Source organism: Cebus imitator, unplaced genomic scaffold (assembly GCF_001604975.1).
Source record: "Cebus imitator isolate Cc_AM_T3 unplaced genomic scaffold, Cebus_imitator-1.0 Scaffold335, whole genome shotgun sequence".
Taxonomy (NCBI): domain Eukaryota; kingdom Metazoa; phylum Chordata; class Mammalia; order Primates; family Cebidae; genus Cebus; species Cebus imitator.
In genome coordinates, this window is record NW_016107650.1 from 1602674 (window position 1) to 1606396 (window position 3723).

The following is a 3723-nucleotide window of genomic DNA, read 5'->3' on the forward strand; positions in this document are numbered from 1 at the left end:
AGCGATGGCCATTTCAGATGGTCGGTTCCGAGCGATGGCCATTTCAGATGGTCGGTGCTTTTGAGTCGGGCCGGAGCTGTGTTTGGTTTGCTCTGGCTGAAGTAGCCAGGGAATTTGCTATGGTGCGATTTGCAGTCCTGCTGCCACAAAACATGGCACTCTCAAGATCAGAAGTCTCTGTTTTAAGTTTTTCCCCTTGCACATTAAGGCTTCTCTGCAGCTGCATGTGACTAGGTAAGACATATTCATGGAATATTTTGAAAATAGGCCGTTTCCCCCTCATGCATTTTCCCTCTTTGTACTCAAGTTCGTCCCTTAAGCGTGAGCATTCCTTTTTCACCGTCACTCACTCTCTTGGTGGTGAAACGAGGCTTGTGGCTGTGAATACCAACTACACATTGATGCCTCCCAGTGCATATCTCCAGCCCTCTGCCCCGTGAACCCTGGGCGTGTTCACCCTGCAGCCTATTCAGCAGTTCCACGTAGATGTCTTTTGAATTTGGAGACTGGCAACCCCGTTCTTCCAGCCGCTCCGAGGCGTCTGGGACTCTTGTTCTTGTGTCACACCTTACATCGTATCCATCAGCAAATCTTACATGCTGTGTCTTAAAATAAATCAAGGCTCTGACTCCCAGGGCTTTCAGTGCCCCCACCTTGGTACAAGACAGCATCCTCTTGCCTGGCTTATTGCAGAAGCTGCTAACTTGTCTCTGTTTCTGCCTTTGACTGCTAAACTCTCTTTTCAACACAGAAGCTGGAGGGAGCTCATCCTGCAACGCTTCCAGTCTCACGGTGAGAGCCAGGATCCCTCATACTAACCTACAACGTGGCCTCCCATCGTCCCCTCCCTGACCTTCTAGCACTTTCCCTTTTCTAGTCATGCTGACCTTCTTGCTGTCCCTGCAGTACATGGGCACAGTCCCGTTCCTCAAGCCTTTGCATTTCTCTTTTCCTCTGCCTGGGAACGCTTTCCTGTCAGCTTTCCACGTGATTCACTCCTCATCTCTTCTAAGTCCTTGCTCAACTGTGACCTTCCAAGATCACAGATTCTCTCTTCAGCAGTGTCTAATCTGCTATTTAGCTCATCCATTGACTTTTTAGTAGCCAAAATCTTTTTGTTTTTAGAAGTTGTGCTTGGTTGTTTTTCAAATCTGCCAGGATCTTTTTTTTTAAGTCTTGTACCTTGCTACTTTTTTTTTTTTTGTTTGCCCAGGCTGGAGTCCAGTGGCACGATTTTGGCTCACTGCAACCTCTGCCTCCTGGGTCCCGATTCAAGCAATTCTCCTGCCTCAACCTCCCAAGTAGCTGGGATTACAGGCACATGCCACCATGCCCAGCTAGTTTTTGTATTTTCAGTAGAGACAGGGTTTCACCATGTTGGCCAGGCTGATCTCGAACTCCTGACCTCGTGATCCACCCGTCTTGGCCTCCCAAAGTGCTGGGATTTCAGACATGAGCCACTGCACCTAGCCCTTTAAAAAAAAAATTTAAGCACCTTGTTTTATATTTATATGCCAGAATTCCATCATCTGAACTCTTTGGGACCTAATACCCTTGTCTCTTTTCCATTGCTTTTCTTTGTGGTGCCTGTGTGTTTTGTACTTTTTGTGTGGTTTTGTTGTTGTCTGGGTTTTTGTTGTTGTTGTTGTTGTTCTTTTGCGACAGGGTCTTCCCCTGTTGCCCAGGCTGGACTGCAGTGGTTTGATCATGGCTCACTGCAGACTCAACTCAGGCAACTCTCCCACCTCAGCCTCCCAGCTATCAGGGACCACAGGTGCACACCACCATGCCTGGCTAATTTTTTTCTTTTAGAGCCTTAGTACAGATGGCATCTCACTATGTTGCCCAGGTTGGCTTCAGACTCCTAGGCTCAAGCAATCCTCTTCCCTTCCCCCTCCAAAGTGTTGGGGCTATAGCTGTGAGCCATTCCACTTGGCCTGTGATTTTGAATTGTAAGTTCCAGTTTGTCTGTTTTCTCTTTGGGGTTGACAAAAGTTCTCTCAGAAGGAACTTATAATTGTCTTTGCCAAGTACCTGTGACACTGACAAATGAGGACAACTTTAAGTTAATTTCTTTCCCTGGGGTTTATTAAACCAAGCTGGTAATGAAAAGCCAAGCCCAAATCTATGTGAAGCAGACCTGTAGTTACCAATTCTAGAAGGGGAAGTTTATCTTCATACAGAGCCCAGTGACCAATTTTTTTTTTCTGGTCTACCCTTTCACGAACGAGGTTCTACTTCTTTTATTTATTTGTATTATTTTTTTTTTCCTTTGAGACAGAGTCTCACTCTGTCACCCAGGCTGGAGTGCAGCAGCATAATCTCGGCTCACTGCAGCCTCTACTTCCTGGGTTCAAGCAATTCTCCTGCCTCAGCCTCCCAAGTGACTGGGATTACAGGCATGCGCTACCACACCTGGCTAATTCTTGTATTTTTAGTAGAGGTGGGGTTTCAGCATGTTGGCCAGGCTGGTCTCAAACTCCTGACCTCAGGACATCCAGCTGCCTGGCCCTCCCAAAGTGCTGGCATTATAGGTGTGAGCCACCATGCCCCACCAAGGTTCTGCTTCTTTAAGGTTTCTGGCTTTATGAGACACTTTTGTTCCTACTCCCCACCTTGAGTGAGCCCAAAGCTCTGACTTCCGTCCTCTCTGCATTCATGAAACTCACATCTCCTGGTTGTACACGTCAGTGCTGGGTCTGGCAGCTGCCGCTCCACCATCAGCTTTCCGCTCTGCTTTCTAGTCCTTCTTTGTTTTAGGCTTTTGGGGATATCCCTTATTCTTTCGTGAGTACAGCTAGGTCTTTAAAAGCATATTTATTATATTTTCCCCAGCAATCTCAAGGTTTTGCCACATTACCGTTTTACTAGATATAGAAATCCAGACTTTTTCCGCTCATGGATAATACTGTGTTTTCTGTTTATAAGCTGTACTTGCATATAATACTGTATCACAGACATTGTATCATACTGTTAAGTGCTCTGCTACTAGATCATTTAAATGCCTTCATTATAATTCATTGTAGGGATGTACAATAATATTTATATCCTAATATTGGACATTTGAGGTTCTATTTTATTTGTAGTAGTATATTTTTTTTATTTATTTTTTTATTTATTTTATTTTTTTTTTACAAGTACTCAGCATTTAATGAACCTCCCTCCATGTGGCTTCAAGCCACGAGGACACAGGCCCCCCCGACACCCTTAATCTTCTCCTCAGCTCTTCTGCTGAAGAATTTGGCCTTGACGATGACAGGCTGCTTTGGGAGCTTTCCCTTGCCCAGAACTTTATAGTAGCCTGATCGCACCACATCAATGATGGGAGCAGCCCCAGTCTTGTTTTTAGCAGCATTCACCCGTGTCTGCTCACTAACCAAAGTCCACAATTTGTCAAGGTTGACAGTTGGGCAGAAGCTCTGGTTCCTCTTTAAGTGGTAATGCCTCATACCAACTTTCCCAAAGTAACCTGGGTGGTATTTGTCAAAGTTGATCCTGTGGTGAAGCATGCCACCGGCATTACCACGGCCTCCAGGGTGCTTCCAGTGCTTGCCGATGCGGCCGTGGCCGTGGCTCACGTGGCCCCGAAGTTTCCGGGTCTTCCTCAGTCTGGATGGCATGCTGGCGGCCCAGACGAAAAAAAGGAATTTCTTTTTTTAAAAGGCCGTGTGGCATGAGTCATGTACTGAAAATTAACTCAAGGCTTCTTTGCCGTTGTGGTCA

At 46.1% G+C, this 3723-nt stretch overlaps 2 protein-coding genes across 6 annotated transcripts in view; one reads left to right on the forward strand and one right to left on the reverse strand.

Annotated features, from left to right (window-relative positions):
- Positions 1–3723, forward strand: part of KIAA0319 (KIAA0319 ortholog) — a 103110-nt gene that overhangs the window by 25430 nt on the left and 73957 nt on the right. The window lies entirely within an intron of this gene.
- LOC108287065 (60S ribosomal protein L27a-like) lies at positions 3124–3652 on the reverse strand. The gene has a single exon (XM_037730169.1). It carries the CDS (start codon positions 3618–3620, stop codon positions 3174–3176), a length of 447 nt encoding a protein of 148 aa, XP_037586097.1. The 5' UTR covers positions 3621–3652; the 3' UTR covers positions 3124–3173.

Excerpts from the sequence above, each read along its gene's own strand:
- LOC108287065 (XM_037730169.1), bottom strand. The coding sequence starts at position 3,620 with ATGCCATCCAGACTGAGGAAGACCCGGAAACTTCGGGGCCACGTGAGC.